We start from the raw sequence: 13,489 nt of genomic DNA, 5'->3' as shown, positions 1-13,489 counted from the left end.
GCTGTTTTGCGACATCCCCTGTGTTCCCCCTTACCTTTCAATTATCTAGATTCGGCGACGATCAATCGATGCTCGAAATCGTTTGGACCGTATCGCTGGAAATCCTTATCGATTAAGCTCCGCGTCCGCCGATTGTCCAATTATTTTAATTCCTACCTAGCCTTTTATCCGCATCTTCGTACCTGCGCGAGCGCGCGCACAATCAAATCCGTGATATCTTTGTTACGTAAGAGACTGCGCCGGCATCGCATGGATTTTATTGTATTCAGAGTTACGTAAGCAATATACCATCAATTATAACGAATCCTAGGAAGCACGTCTCGTTTTGTCGCACAGGCGACGCGAGTAACGTTCCAGCGTTCCGTATCCCTCGCAATCAGTCTTGCCATGTCCATATTTGGAAGTGTCGGCAGGGACGCGTGAGGAAACATCTTTATAATCGTTCTCCCTTGTACTTATCTCATGTTCGACGCGCTGCTTTATCGTTTATGAATCACGCATTCCACGGTGTACATACCATCGCTCAAAGATGTCCCAGATTTTCAGCGCTGCGTACGTGACACCTGTTCGCGGGTGAATTGATAAGTGGGGGTGCTGGTCGTTGCCGATCGACTAGGCAAATTTCTCGTCCCAGGGACAAAGGTTGAATATCTTTCTCTCTTGTTACTTTATCGGGGCGGGCACCTGAATGAAATTACAACCAAAGTCAGTAGCATTTCACCGAATAGACTTAAGTAGTTTCGGGTTTCTGCCACGCGCTATTTCGCCAGGTGTAGCGGCGTTATCTGGCCAGCAATAGCTGAGATTTATCAGAAGCACGGCGATAATGGGCGAGGAAGACAGAGGCATGCGTGCGTCGTGGCAGCTCGCGACGCGTTTTATCAGTCGGCGCGAGCGGAGCGGAGTGGAGTCGAGGCGAGCCGCGTTGTCCCAGATTTTCAGTGGCGCGTCCACGCGACAGTGCATAGCACGCAGCTGGCTGTCGATCGTTGCTCGATCCTAGATCGGGTCCATCCTCAGAACGGTTTCGCGGTTGAACGAGCGCGGATCGATAGGCCGGCACCGGTAGCCACCACGTCCACGGCCATGTTTCCGGATAGCTGGAACTCGTAGCTGCGCGCTGCGTGCCGCGAGCCGCAGCTGCATTCGAATCCAGATCACCTGAGATTGCACCTGTGTGCAGCAAGCGCCGGCTCCGTCTCGATCTCGATACGGCCAAGTGTTTGGTGAACGTGTCCCCCCGGTGATGGCAGTTGTCGTTCCACCTCCAGGAACTGTCACGGTAAATCATTGAAAGTAATTCGCTGGATCGTTGTTAATTTTCACGTAGTGGGTAAGACGTAGAAGGCAGCTTCGATTCACTTCTCTAGTTCACTTCTCCAGCCAGAGAAGTCTCGCGAAATCTGATCGCTCGATGCTGCTGCTCAGTATGCATCATTATTTTGCCGGAACGCGTGCGAACGCGCTGCATCCTTGGCTCCGTCTCCACGTAGCTACTCCAACGAAATCATCCTCCATCGAGCACAATAATTCCTCCTTATCTTTCCGGCGGTATTTGCTGATGATAAGGTCGACAACGATTTCTGGCCGATTGCTTCGAGAAGCAAAGTTCTTTCGCAATCCCGCTTTCTACTCTGGACGCTGAAAGGGTCTTAAAAGCCCGCGCATCCAACGCAGCATCGTTATCTTCGACTCCTGCAAAGTTCTTCTTCCGCGTGCTGAATCGCGACCAGTATCGTCCTATCGTGGGAAAGTGTGGGAAGGAACGGCTATGAATAACCCGTTGCACCATCCCATTTCGTCGGGGCAAGTTAGCCATCGAAGAGTCCGTTCCCTGATTAACGCTCGACTTTAATTAATTAGAAGACTCGCGAAGCGTTAACCAGTAATTGAAAGAAAACAGCATCGTCGCGATTAAAGAGAGTAAATACGGCCGGGTACGGTTGAAATTCCAGCGAGCCGAGACGCGCGTCGTTGCGGTTCGCTCGTGACACGAGTATAATAGTTTCCGGTCAGACACCCATCTACCTCCGCTTCCGGTATAGTTGTTACCCTCTCGTGAGCTCGAAACGAACAGGGAATCGTTCTCCTTCTCCGCTTCCTGCGCGCCGACGTCCTCGGCGCTGTCGCGTTATTATGAATAAATAATAAATATCGACCTCGCCGCGAAAACTCAGCGAAGCCCGATACCCCGGCGGCGTAACGGAAGTCTCGGAAAACCGTAATAACGAGCAGTGACTGTCTATCGTTTCATTTGATCCTCGAGCGATACCGTTACCGCCACCGCCAAGCCTTTTTCTTTTCCCCGCGTAGATGTCCTTGGGCCGTCGTAATTGGTCAACCAACAAATCCTCGCCCTTTTCTCCGATAGCTTGCATACGGCCCGCCGGAGGCGGGCTGCTTCTTTGTTCGAGCACCCGGTACGTGGACACGCGCGTTAACAGTTCTAGTATTGTACGCGGGTGTAATTGGACGACAGGTGTACAAGCGCCGCGAGTATACAAGGTGTTCGAGAATAAACTCGTCCACCTTTTATCGCTCGAGGACCTCCTGAACTTGCAGCTTCGAGCTCGGGTCAACGACGGTGGACGTCTCGTTAACTTAAGTCGATTCGTCCGTCGTGCTTCTTATTTCCGATCGCCGGGAAGCGCGTTATCTAATTTCGCGCGGGGGAAAGAGGTGACCCGAGGCGGGGTAAAATTTCACGAATGTCATTTCGCCTCGGTCGGCTGGTTTCGACCTTCGTTCTTGAATTTCTGCGTGTCCACCGGCGCGTGTTTTCGAAACGGTAACCGTGCACACGGATTCACCGACGGGAGCTCGCACAACAGAATGCCCGCACACCTGATCAACGGACGGAATACGTTAATGAATCCCTTTTCACCTGACTATCGGTCACCTGACTCATTTCCTGCCCGTTCAAAGCCAAGCCCCCTGTGCGCATTTAGGATCCACGATATCATCGCAATTTGCGCTCTACGCGCCTCCTCGCATCCGTTTCGTTCGATTAGATCTGCGTCGCCGTTGTCTCGTCCCTTTGACGCTGCTGTCCCCGCGCCAGGATTCCCTCGCTCATCGATTCCCGAAGCTTCGAAAGCCGGTCGGTGCCGCGTATTCGTAATAAAACGGTCGTCCAAGTGGCCGGACGGAAAGAGAGCGAACGGAACGACCGTGCGGAGCGCAAGGTGCAACACGTGCTGCGCGACAGCTGTTTTCCGCTTTAAGCCGAGACGTTAAGCTCGTTTTTAATTCCGCGGCCGAACGCGTTTCGGGATACAACGATGACTATAATGACGGCCACGAGGGCCGGATCGTCCCCCTCGGCCGTTGCTCCACCGTAAATTGCGGGCTGCGAGAATTGTCCGTAAACAAAGGGAACGCTCTAAGCTTTACTTGGCACAGGCGCTTAATGTTGCGCTTTCTGGTAGGCGGTCTTAGAGGGCCATGACGAGGACTAAGCATTTCTGCACGTCTTAAGGTGTAGGAAAAAATTGAGGGGAGGAAATAGATGAGCTTGGATAGAGCGGGATATTTCGATTGTCAAGGGGACCCAAAGATCATTATGGAGGACGAGGACTTTGGTTTCACGAAGAGGGATGATGGGATCCTGAGGAACGTGAGCAGTCAGCCAGACGAGGGCAAAGATGCAGGAAGGGCCGAGAAGGACAGTAGCCCTCCAACGACAAAGGTTCGTTTTTAGAAAGAGAGAGAGAGAGAGAGAGTGGATGGGGGCTCTGTAAATTTTGTCTCGGAAGAGGGGGACTGCAGATCGTAGAGAAATGTTACGATACTGTAGGAAATGCATGATTATTGGATGGGGGTCGGTGATGGAGAAATTGTGAAAATTTGTTAGACGGGAGGGGTGGTCGAAGGGTCTGGATCGGTGACGTCAGCGCCGTTATCCGGGGCGACCGAGGCCGGAAACGCCGTCCCTGAGCGGCCAGCGACCGTCTCTGCGTCCTCTCCGGCTTCCTCAGTCGTTTCCAACCCGCCGAACATACCGAACGTGGTCGAGTATCACCTGAAAGTGAAGCCTGGACAAGCGCAGAGAGTCTACCGGCTCGATAACACTCCAGTGAGTACCAATCAACGCACGCAACGATTTCCAACGATTCACTGCTCGAGCTGTCTTTCGATATTCTCGGGAGATTTAGAGGAATTCGAGGCTGCTTCGTAATTTCACTGAGTGCGTCAAGTGATGCGATGATACAACTCTCGCCTCACGTCCGTTTCGTATCGCAAAGACAGCATCTTGCCCCGTGCATTCGGTTTAGGAATCGTTCGGCAAGATTCGTTAGGTTTATGTACAAATGTTGACGGTTGTTCGCACAGAGAAGTGAAGCGGCGGAAGAGATGAAGAAAGAGAAGAGCCCCGTCTGCAGCGGTGACAAAAAGAAAGACCTTGTGTCAAAGCTATCTCGCCTGTCCATCGACAATAACGTGTTCGAGGGGTCCACGGATTTGCCTCAAGTGTTTCAGGTATAACTTTCGATGTTTACCTTCTACCTGCCCCGCTAACTAGTGCATTTAAAGGCTGCTGGCCGTGTCGAAAGCGTTCGAAAGTGCTCGTCCCCCGATCACCATAACAATACAGTCAAAGTCAGAGGCTTCCTAATTCATTGACCAAACGTGGTAGAATTTTTGCGTCCAGTTAGTATCGTAGCGTTTCGTAGCCTCCTACTCGAGCTGTTTCGAAAGTAAAACGCGTACGCTATGGGCCCAAGGCCTCTGCATAGGTTTAATTACTACCTGAGCGGACCGACCGACGCGTGGGAGACTAAAGGGGACCCTTTTCAGGTGAAATATCTGGGCTCTCATGATGCCAGGGGCCTCTGGGGCATCAAGCACACTAGAAGGCCCGTCGATAATATGGTGGCTGCGGCGAAAGCCTTGCCAGCCAACACCATGCTTCCTCTCATCAAGCTGATTGTCTCCCAAGAAGGTGTCGCACTGCTGCCTCTCGAGAAGAGGAAGCAGCACCCGAACTTCGCCAAGATGTACGCTATCGAGACGATCTCGTACGGGGTCCAGGATCTCGTCTACACCAGGGTGTTCTCCATGATCGTTGTCCGGGAGACCGAGAACTTCAGGAGAGTCTCGCCGTTCGAGTGCCACGGTTTCGTTTGCGAGTCCAAGCACCACGCCAGGCAGCTCACTTACGCCCTGGCCACGGCCTTCGAGATCTACTCGAGGACCGTGAAAGCCCAGGACAAGATGGCAGAGATGGCTGGTAATAACGCGAAAAAGAGATTCGCCATAGATCTCAGGAGCCCCGAGGAGATCGAGGCCGATCTGGCGTTAGACTCCGAGGCTTAGCTCTCGACAGTCTGCCCGAAGTGATTTCGATTGTTGTTTGGGCACGGCAAAAGCTGCCGCCTACAGGGAAATCCAGGAGGAAAAGTGGTACGCTGGAATGCAAGGACGTCTACTCGGAGGACAACACAGGGTACACATTGTCGAAAATATTTAATTTGTATATAGGACACTAATACGCTGGTAGCCGCACGCTCCTTTACGAGGAAAGTATTAGTATTATTTTTTCAACCGTTACGAAATAAAAGACTAGACGATAGGTGGTTTGTTAAAGATGCGAGGGCTCGCGTTCACGTTCGCGAGCGCTCGTATCCTTGACAACTTTTTGTAAATACACGGTCTACCTGTATAAAGGATAGTATATATATCGATTAAATAAATAGCAAGTCGTTTAAATACTGATCACTGCTTTTTGCGTTGGTGTAACTAAGCGTAACCAGTGGTCAGCGACTGTTCGAAGATAAACGGGATGCGAAGTAAGTTTACATTTTCTTCTTTTCACTAGAAAGTACTTAAGTCAATGGTCGAGTACGTACTTTAGGGTCGTTGGTTGAGAAAGGCTTGTCGCGAAACTGTTTGCGGGCACGAAAGTTGGTGTACTTGTTGATTGTTAATTACGCTATCGGCATTTACGAGCGGAGGAATAGGCGCCGCCTAATTCCACGACATAATGGCTAGTTATCCAAAGATACCAAATAGGAAAAACGAACCGAAGATTGCCGACTGGTCTCGGTGATTCTTGCGATTTCATAAAGATTTCATATCGTGTGGTCTCTTATCACTTGAATTAAAACAAAAAAACATTGGATTTACTTCTAGCCGCTTTACGTGTGTGCGTGTGAGTGTGTTGTTTTGTTTTCTTCTTTTAGTGTACAGCAACGTTCATTATCTTCCTTACTCTCTCAATTACTTTATTTATTACCTTCGACTTACCGTTAAGTCACGAAACCAATATCGACACATATCAATCGTTGTAAATAAATAATCGAGAAGATGGTTGTTCAGTAACGCCAGAGTTCCGCTTAGTTATTAAGTCACTATTTCTTTGCTTTTAATTGAAACATATCGAACCGCTGCACATTGTAGGCTTGGGACATTTGTGTAACTCCTTTACGCGCGTGAGTCGACTGCTTAATTATAGCCATCTAATTACCAGTATTAGCGACTTGTATGGATATAGTGTATAATAAATTTTCTACGGACAATTTAACCCATTTATTGCGACACCGGTCAAAGGACTTAAGTTTGTCAGAAACTCGCACACCACTATCTCTAATGTATTGCACATTTTTACACGTCTCGTGCATACCTTGCGACTGCAAACATTACAATTAACGCTTAAACACTAGATAATCTAATTCTTCGCTCGATCGTGCTCCAGGCAAGTAGGTATAGTCGATTCCGTGTGTTTCGTAGTCCACGAGGTGGACGAATGATTCTGTAACGCGTACAGTTCATAATTGTTGCCCCTCGACGAGCATCGTCTCAGTGTCGCCGCGACGACTTCTTCCTGTTCAAAATCCTCGACGTTCTAGCTGGCGGCTTGCTCGAGATCGGCTCCACAGCATCCGATTCCTTCGTCGACTGCTCCATGTCCCTTTCCTCCTCTTCCACTTCCTTGCCAATCGCCTCGTTCAGATTGTAGAAGCTCTCCGATTCCTCGCAGGGTATAGAGTTCTCGGTTCGCGTGCAAACGAACGTGGCCTACCACGAAATGATTTGTATCGCCTCAAAGTTGAAACGTAAGATAGATCCAAGGGAAAAGGCCACTTACTTGATTGAACACTGTCTCCGCAGGGCAGATGAAACTCCACCTTGCCGCGCCCCTAGCTTGTGGCATACAGACGTGGAAAATCTGACAGTCATTCTCCATGTCGGCGTAATATCCATAGATCCTCTCGTTGCAGGAGAAATTGTCCACGATGTCCTCTCGAATGAGCGTCGCGTTGTCCGGCAGTTCTAAGCCTCCAGTATTGTTCTGCGATTCACAGAAATTTCATGTAGCTACATTTTCCAGATTAGCTGTTCGAACACGGAGCCAGCTAGGTCTCTTGCGACAAACCTTGAATTCTGGGAGGGGTCTCCTAGACTTGGGTTGCTGAGGAAGACCCCAAACAGTGGCGAGAACACCAACGAGCAGCGCGATCAGACACGTTCTACGAATCATGATAACTCGAACGGAATCTATCTCTAGAAATACTGCAGAAGCGTTGAGCCAAGTTTCGTTGGAGTTTCCAGGGGGATTGGAAGAGTTGTATAGAGTTCTGTCTTCGAGTATCCTGAGAAGACTGATGATTCGATCCGCGGAAGGGTGTTATATAGCGACCTGCGGCGTAAGGATCTTGAATATTGTATGAATGGCCAATTCTCGGTAGGCAGAAATTAGTAAGTTCATCACGTTTGGTCTGCCAATGACCATCCAGACGTCCACATCATCCTCGAAGGCCCGATGCAAATTTCTCCGCTGATGTGCCGAATGATACGCGCTCCTCGTGCAGCCGCGACGAAATTCCTTCGGGCTGGCGAGCGCGTAACGCTTATTATTTGATCATTCAGCGATCGTTCGCCATGCCCATTCAGCGATTTCAGCTGGCCAGGCCGCTTCTTCCGATCGGTACGTTTACGAGCAAACGTCCATTCGATAAGACGACTGTTTCTTCCCCGAGAGTTGAACAAAGAGGCATTAATATGCCCTTAAGAGTCCCACGAGCCGCAGACGTCCTTCCGTCGAAGGAGGAGTATTCCTGAAAGGAATCGGGCACGCCGGTGGATGCTCTCTGAATATCCTGAGGACGTGCCTGCCGAAGGTCGGATGCAAATGGCGGTGGAATCGAAATAGCCCCCGCTAAGCTGGATTGAATTTCGTTAGCTGATTAAGAAAAAGTTGAACGTAGTCGGGTCGCCGAAGAAATTCTATAAATGAACGGCGGAAGGATATTTCAGCGTCTCTTCTCACGAATTTCGATGATTCCGATGTGACACGGTGGTCCGGTTGGCCGCGGTCCAATCGGAGCTCCGAAAAGAGGTTTCAGCCGTCGAGAAGCGAGCCGCCGAGGGCAAGCAGGCCGGCCAGCGGGCCTCGTCTTCGGTAAGGCCGCACCGCGACCACCCGATTCGTCAGGATGTGAATACTTAACAGTTTCCATGGGGTCCCCACCTGTTACGAAACCCTGCCCGCCAGAAGTCATTGACCATGAGGATCACGAAAAATGTTGATCGTGATACATTCGATCGCGTCTTCTTCTGCGTGAATAATGACCCTCGCGTTTGCTTCACTTTGACAAGCATTACGCCAGAGTTTATCGAGTCCCGACTGACCAGGCCCTAGGGGCTGGTTTATGATAAATTTTTCCTACGAGGGGGATCGAAGTGCGCTGGGAATTTCTGGACTGTGTAAGGACGAACGTCCCGGGAGTGCAATCACCGCGTAAATCTACGGTGTTTATCGTTCGATCACATTCGCGGCAAGGTGAACAGCCCGAAAGTATCGGTGCTCGTTGGAAATTCCATCCGCATTTTCCCTCCGCGCGATCACCGGGAATACAAAGGGCATTCTTCAGGTTGGTCCACGCTCCGCGGAGAAAGAAGGTCGTAAGTCGATTCGGCAAACTTTCGCGGTGGCGTCTCGATCATGGGTGTTTCTTATTCACCGTCGATAAACCGACGATCTACGGTTCGCGTTGAATGTACAATTACGCGGACGTGTTAATGGAGTGTTCTCCGCGGAGGTGCTTGCTCGAGGAGAAAATCTTCGGCGGTCTTGGCTTAATATGAAAATAATTTATTGCTTGTACGTTGCTTACAGGTGTTGTTAGATAATAAATTACGGAAATTTCGCAGGTATAGACAGTGAGTGTACAACGGATACGCAAAGCGGACTTTGGTTCGGGAAGCGTGATCTCGATCGAACGCTTTGCGAGTCAGCGAGGATATTTTACAGTAGAATATTTACGCTGTGTCGCGATATAAATAGACAAATAAATAATTTAATAAATATAGAAGTTACGTAGGTTACGAAACGAGCGACGATCAACTCCTCGATCCTTTCAACAATTAACTAGAAACCTGAGCACGACGAAAATAATTAGCAGGAGCGGAGGTTCGGCCTTTCTCTCTGCCATTAGTTTTCATCGAGAAGACGAAGCTGCCCTCCCCGGTCCCATCCCCCGTTAATTTTTCGGAGCGTAGGCCGAGTAGGCGAGATCCTGAGGGGAATCGTTGGAGGATCGCCCCCAGTAGCCAGGCTCGTGGTCCTCGTGATCGTAGTGATGCTGGTGCTGAGCGTGCTCGTAGTAGATAACCTTGGCCGGGGGGTGGGATTTCTTCAGGTCGATCCAGAACTTAGCAGCGTTGATCACCAAACTGATGATGGCGACCGCGAAGAACTTGAGCTGCACGTGGTTGGAAATCAGCTGAAGCAACAGGCTCAGCTTCGCTTTGAACAGCATCGCCAAACTCAACAGCTTCGCGAGCTGCTTCTTCTTTTTGCCGAATTTCTTCCGGCGTCCTTCCACTGCAATCAAAGTTTGAGGAAAGGTTCAGCGGCGGGTAAAAACTACAAACGAATTCGAAAAATGCAGACACGCAAGCGATCATTGATCAACGAGATGCAGGCCCGGCTCGAGGCATTTTTGCGCCCCAGGTGAACTTGCTAAACCTGGCCCTTTATTTATAATACACTTATTTGAGTTTTTTATGACCTTGCTTTGAATTTTTATTCGTAGCTCGAAGTATTTACAGCGCAACCTGCAATATTTCATTTAAAGATTTATTTTAAAAAGTACCAAGAATGAAAAGATCATTTTGCGCCCCTTGCCAGCTTCACACAGCTGCCTAACTTTGCCTATAGGGACGCGCCAGGCCTGACGAGGTGTACCGTAATCAAGTAAAGTACGATAGGAATCGAAGGCACCGTAACACCGTTATGATCCCGAAGACGCTCCTGGAAACCGTGGCACCGATTTTCCCTGCCACCCTTCTCCGACCCATGCTCACATTAATGCGTGAATCGACACAGAAACCATGGAAACAAGCGACTCGTTTCTTACCACGAACTCACTCTCTTCGCTGGACTACATACATACGTAGTCGTTATTCGTTTCTATCGGCCAGATCACTCGTAGCAGGATGTTTACGGCATCGATTTACATGCTCCTCGCTTGTCTCCACTTTCGTTCAATATCTCCGCCGAGCAAAGCTTCAGCTGGATATAAAAGTTCAGCTGACTTGCCACGGGCAGAGAAAAAGAACGCGAGTGGACGTCGGACGACCTAAACAGCGCGGGACTGGTCGGAATAATTAAAGTAATTTTTAGGATGTCCCAGTCGCGTGACCCAGAAACCTCTAGCTCTCACAGGCCACGTAATTCCTGTCTGGCGGTCCTGCTTTCTTAAAAATGAGTCACGAGTTTCGTTGCGAAAATAGTCCCCGACCCTGATGCCCCGGAAGCAAAGCCGACGTTTTGGTGCTTTCAGAAAGATTACCCTGATGCCCGGGAAATTGATCAATTTTCTGGCAGCGATCTGCTCGAAAAGATAACGAGCCCGACTACCGTTAGCGTAGATTTGCCTAACTCGTGGCATCAAACTGCGAGCACAAGTCGGTGACATATCGGATGTTGTTTTTCAAGCGATCGTTGCTGACCTAAAGACACGTATTCGCATGATGTCAGAAGGCTCGTCCTCCGCTAACGTTCCCATGCTAATTGCTTTTCTTTAAACAAACGTCGCGAAATCTAGGATGTTGATTGATAAAAAGCTCGCTCTTCGCGTAACCATCTCGGAAACGTCTGGCTCGTTCTTTCCTAGGATCCATTCATAAAAACGAGCCTCGCGTTACGCGCGACACTCTGCAACGCCGTTCATCAAGTAACCTTGCGCGTTCGAATTTAGATTCAACGTTCCTCTACACGGTCAGTAACTTGCGAGACTTCGTTACCTTTAGCGGAGTAAAAACAACGAACGAGAACATTCAGAGGTTAATCAAACGAATCTTGAGCCCAGTTTCGATAAGGCAGGCTGAAGGTTGGTAAAAGTTAAGCCGACTTTTTTACCGGTGCTAAGAGCCACGAAGGAAAGTTGACGGTTGATCTTATCATGCGCTCCACGTGCCGGCGAGTCAATTAGAAATTCGAGCTACCATTCGCGTGATCGATCTATCCTTTCGTGAATCAATCGGTGCTGCGATTTGGGACCGGTTTCGAAGGAAAACGTCCACTCGATTCACTCTGGGAACGGTCCTCCAAGATTGCTTCCCCGTGACCTGTCGCGAGTTCTCTGACAATCTTACAATTAAGCCTCACCTTGTTCACCAGCTTCCGCCTCCTCCTCTTCCGTTTGATCCGCTCGCCCAGGATTTTGAATGTCATCGACGACCTCGGCCACAAAGTTGCCGGCCTGCTCGATGACCGCGCTCATCGGTGGTTCGCTGTTCTTCCCAGTCACCTGCATCTCCACCTGGTCAATGTCCCTGGCCAGCCTCGTCCTCAGACATGTCACGGCGTTGTCCTCGAACACACAGTCCAGGGCACTTTGCTCTTCCTCCTTCCTCTCGGTGGGAGAGTCAGCCTGGGCGCACAGGGCGAGCCCCAGGAGCAGGAAGACGGACACTGTTATCCTCATGGTTCCTTCGAGCTACCTCTGCGATACGTGATCCTTGGAGAATTGGGGAATAGTCACTGTCACCACGCGTTAGCACTGACTAGCGTCCCTCGTGTGCTTCCTCTTCTACACCCTTGGCCGGCTTTTCATTAATCCGCGCTCGACCTTCCGCTTTTTATATCCTTGGACCGCGTGTCACAGGCACCAAGTGGTTGTGGAAGGTGCGTGGTCGAACATATATGAGAGTCTAACCCCTTCCTCCTGCACTTCCTCCAATCAAGTTGGTCCTGTTTCAGGTGAGACCTGACCGGCATCCCCCCACTGCCACGCTTTTCGTGGGCACACGCCGTTCTAACCGAACGGCGACGTCTGCCTCTCCTTAAGGAATTCTGGCCACCTCGTGGGGCTAGACGCTCCCGTGAATGGGAAAGAATTTTACCGGATATCTGTGTAACAGGCCGATGGCCCTCCAAACGTGCGACCTTTCGTTCGTTAATTGATTCCTTAATCAACTCTGTCGCTACGCACTAACGGGGCCTTCTTGTTACACGCCGAGATTCGTTGTCAGGGTCCCTTTGATCATCTTTCCACGGCTCCCGATTGCATTCCTCCGGAATCGGTACACAATCGAAATCCGCTTGTCCCTGCGCGGTGGAAATGAATTTTTATGGCACGTTCGGCGATGTTTCCCCGTTGCTGAAAAAGCATAATGAATTTAGGATTACGCGCGTGTAACTTGGCACACCGGTGTGGGTCACGTACGTGGACCGACGACAGAAATTCCGCCTTAACTATGCTGGGATGCTAATACAACCTAATTCCGGCCCTCTTTATCGTTATTTAAAGAATCAACGGACACGGAATCGTAGTGAAATCGTTACTTTCCAAACACCATGGGATCAAGAACAACCCGCATTTTTTACGTACGCTATCGCGACCTTTCTTTTAATAAAAACTTTCGGTGACAATGACGGAAGGCCGTGAGATTTATCAAAGCGACACTGTTCTCGCGACACTCGAACAATCGAGGAAATGAAGCGGCACCTTTCGTTCGGCTCGATTACCATAATAAAGACGTCCGTCTTACAATCGTTAGGGGCACAGTCTCGCGTGTACGAGCGCAACGAAAGGACTGTCACAACAGCTTGTAGATCATTCTGCGGACGATTCACCGTGGACGCGAAAATGGACATGACGTTCATCCTCCCTTTGCGTAAAAGCTAATATATTCGATTGCCGGAGAAGTATTTGCAGACATTTTATGGTGCAAGAACCGGTAGATTTTCGCGGCGTTTATGAAGGAAATGGAAAAGCATAATCGACGTAAAATTTCCCCGTTTGAGAGAATGCTATGAGCCTTACCTTTACCTTACGAGTAAAAGAGAAAATTGAGATCGCGAGATCGAGCTGCCACTTTTAGACGACGAAACGAAGGCATTTATCTTCGTATTCATCAACGGCAATTAACTCCTCCGTCAAAATTGTCCGCGTGAAATTAGCCGGCCGCTTAATTTCTGTAAAATGGCCGCGACGCGACCCGCACGGCACACTTTGACCGGTCAAACTAGAATTTTTGC

General features: G+C 49.8%; 4 protein-coding genes across 6 annotated transcripts in view; 2 read left to right on the top strand and 2 right to left on the bottom strand.

Moving 5' to 3' along the window:
- Conv (insulin like growth factor binding protein acid labile subunit convoluted) overlaps positions 1–13,489 on the top strand; it is an 86,372-nt gene that overhangs the window by 46,200 nt on the left and 26,683 nt on the right. The window lies entirely within an intron of this gene.
- LOC143375045 (uncharacterized) lies at positions 833–6,518 on the top strand. Of its 3 annotated transcripts, none has more exons than XM_076823758.1 (5): positions 833–1,282; positions 3,546–3,688; positions 3,854–4,075; positions 4,333–4,479; positions 4,798–6,518. In XM_076823758.1, exons 2-5 carry the CDS (start codon positions 3,563–3,565, stop codon positions 5,314–5,316), a joined length of 1,014 nt encoding a protein of 337 aa, XP_076679873.1. In that variant the 5' UTR covers positions 833–1,282; positions 3,546–3,562; the 3' UTR covers positions 5,317–6,518. The 3 variants fall into 3 exon arrangements, with proteins under 3 accessions (XP_076679873.1, XP_076679872.1, XP_076679871.1); XM_076823757.1 differs by having other exon boundaries at positions 3,485–3,688; XM_076823756.1 differs by having other exon boundaries at positions 3,429–3,688.
- On the bottom strand, positions 6,157–7,800 carry LOC143375048 (uncharacterized). Its single transcript, XM_076823761.1, has 3 exons — positions 7,376–7,800; positions 7,088–7,291; positions 6,157–7,017 (listed from the first exon to the last, which is right to left on the bottom strand). The coding sequence occupies exons 1-3, from the start codon at positions 7,478–7,480 to the stop codon at positions 6,799–6,801; spliced, it is 528 nt and encodes a 175-aa protein (XP_076679876.1). The 5' UTR covers positions 7,481–7,800; the 3' UTR covers positions 6,157–6,798.
- LOC143375047 (uncharacterized) lies at positions 9,483–12,076 on the bottom strand. The gene is made up of 2 exons (XM_076823759.1): positions 11,615–12,076; positions 9,483–9,826 (listed from the first exon to the last, which is right to left on the bottom strand). Exons 1-2 carry the CDS (start codon positions 11,931–11,933, stop codon positions 9,483–9,485), a joined length of 663 nt encoding a protein of 220 aa, XP_076679874.1. The 5' UTR covers positions 11,934–12,076.

Source organism: Andrena cerasifolii, chromosome 12 (genome assembly GCF_050908995.1).
Source record: "Andrena cerasifolii isolate SP2316 chromosome 12, iyAndCera1_principal, whole genome shotgun sequence".
In the NCBI taxonomy this organism is placed as follows: domain Eukaryota; kingdom Metazoa; phylum Arthropoda; class Insecta; order Hymenoptera; family Andrenidae; genus Andrena; species Andrena cerasifolii.
The sequence above is the reverse complement of the archived record's forward strand: the minus strand, read 5'-3'. Positions and strand labels throughout refer to the sequence as shown.

What these genes read in the sequence shown, in the direction of transcription:
- LOC143375045 (XM_076823757.1), top strand. Translation starts at nt 3,509, where the DNA reads ATGAGCTTGGATAGAGCGGGATATTTCGATTGTCAAGGGGACCCAAAG. An exon ending in GTAGCCCTCCAACGACAAAG is followed by an intron (nt 3,689 to 3,853) that starts GTTCGTTTTTAG and finishes AAAATTTGTTAG; the next exon opens with ACGGGAGGGGTGGTCGAAGG. An exon ending in ATTTGCCTCAAGTGTTTCAG is followed by an intron (nt 4,480 to 4,797) that starts GTATAACTTTCG and finishes GACCCTTTTCAG; the next exon opens with GTGAAATATCTGGGCTCTCA.
- LOC143375048 (XM_076823761.1), bottom strand. Translation starts at nt 7,480, where the DNA reads ATGATTCGTAGAACGTGTCTGATCGCGCTGCTCGTTGGTGTTCTCGCC. An exon ending in GACCCCTCCCAGAATTCAAG is followed by an intron (nt 7,292 to 7,375) that starts GTTTGTCGCAAG and finishes TGTGAATCGCAG; the next exon opens with AACAATACTGGAGGCTTAGA. An exon ending in CGGAGACAGTGTTCAATCAA is followed by an intron (nt 7,018 to 7,087) that starts GTAAGTGGCCTT and finishes ATTTCGTGGTAG; the next exon opens with GCCACGTTCGTTTGCACGCG.
- LOC143375047 (XM_076823759.1), bottom strand. Translation starts at nt 11,933, where the DNA reads ATGAGGATAACAGTGTCCGTCTTCCTGCTCCTGGGGCTCGCCCTGTGC. An exon ending in GGCGGAAGCTGGTGAACAAG is followed by an intron (nt 9,827 to 11,614) that starts GTGAGGCTTAAT and finishes CTTTGATTGCAG; the next exon opens with TGGAAGGACGCCGGAAGAAA.